A 1,267-nucleotide genomic window follows, 5' to 3' on the forward strand; every position below is an offset into this window, starting at 1 on the left:
CCCTCAGCTCACACCATGTGCTGTGTTTCCTTGCTACTCTGCTTCAGACTTTGTTAAAAGCAGCCTGGATGCTCCAAAGCAGCAGAAAAAGGGATTCTTTGCATTTGTAAAGACTCTTGGAGTGTCCATTAATATGTTTGTTACATTGACAGAATCACAGCTCAAGTGCCTCTGAGAGGGAGGTAAAAACCTCTGATCCCACTTTGCCAACGAGTGTGTGCTTGTCATGTGTCCTTGTCCTGCACTCAGGGTCCTGCTGGAGATGCTGGGCTGGACAGAGCTCTGGTTTGAGCCAAAAGCTGCTCTTAGGGAGTGAGAACAAAGATCAGACCCAAAATTTATGAGCTCAGTCTCCTGCTGTGGCTGACAGAAACACACCAGGTATCCACATCCCCAAGCTCAAAGCACAGCTCCCTCCCTGTTCTCCTCCTCCAGCAGGTACAACATTCCATGCTCTTCACTTCCAGAAGCAATCCCAGTTTGTTTAAGAGGTACAGGAAGGAAAATCAAACTGGGGGAGAGAAAGAGATGAAAATGAGCACAGGGAGATTGAGGTTCAAACCAAAGAGATGCCGAGTGGGTTTTCCATTGCCATCATGCAGAGCTCACTCCAGTGGGGGATAAAGTGGAATCAAGACACAGGTCAGCATTCCAATGTTTTAGTAGGAAGGTATTTCATCCAGCTCTTACCTGATCTCCTCTGGGAACTGTGCATTGGTCACCAGGAAGGTGGAGATGCTGTGCTGGTGCAGGAGTCTCACGAAGCGGTTGATCTGGGGGTACATGATGGGCTCCCCCACCAGGGACAGAGCACAGTGTTTCACTGTCAGGGCCTCCTCAAAGCGAGCTGCCTTCACTCCTGACACACCTGGAAAAGGGGGAAACAGCCTTAAATCAACAATGGGTGGGGCCCTGAGTGACGTGGTAAAGTGGAAGGTGTCCCTGTCCATGGCAGGGCTTGGAACGAGATGATTTTTAAGGTCCCTTCCAACCCAAACCATTCTGGGATCTCATAACAAATCCCCCTCCCAAACCTTGCATCTGTATCCAAAAGACACCCTGGCACAAGGAGGACTGAGAAAAGCAGCTGGAGCCAGAGGGGACACCAGGCCACAGGCAGTGCCCAGGAGCAGCTCTGCAGGAACCCACAGACAGTGTCCACCCAGGGCCTGGGGCTGTGTGTGCCCTGATCACTGCTGTGAGCAACTTGGGTAGTAGTAATGAGTAACATTTGAGCCCAGCTTTAACCTTTGAGCCCAGTTTTAAC

The 1,267-nt window shown here is 50.7% G+C and overlaps 1 protein-coding gene across 1 annotated transcript in view; it reads right to left on the reverse strand.

The window, feature by feature from the left end:
• Positions 1-1,267, reverse strand: part of LOC103759487 (S-adenosyl-L-methionine-dependent tRNA 4-demethylwyosine synthase) — a 93,755-nt gene that overhangs the window by 44,603 nt on the left and 47,885 nt on the right. Inside the window, exon 11 of the mRNA XM_029961392.1 lies at positions 691-868. Within this exon, the coding sequence (XP_029817252.1) occupies positions 691-868 (178 nt within the window). The remainder of the gene's footprint in view (positions 1-690; positions 869-1,267) is intronic.

The sequence above is a fragment of the Manacus vitellinus genome, unplaced genomic scaffold (assembly GCF_001715985.3).
Source record: "Manacus vitellinus isolate BGI_N305 unplaced genomic scaffold, ASM171598v3 scaffold_32_pilon, whole genome shotgun sequence".
NCBI lineage: Eukaryota > Metazoa > Chordata > Aves > Passeriformes > Pipridae > Manacus > Manacus vitellinus.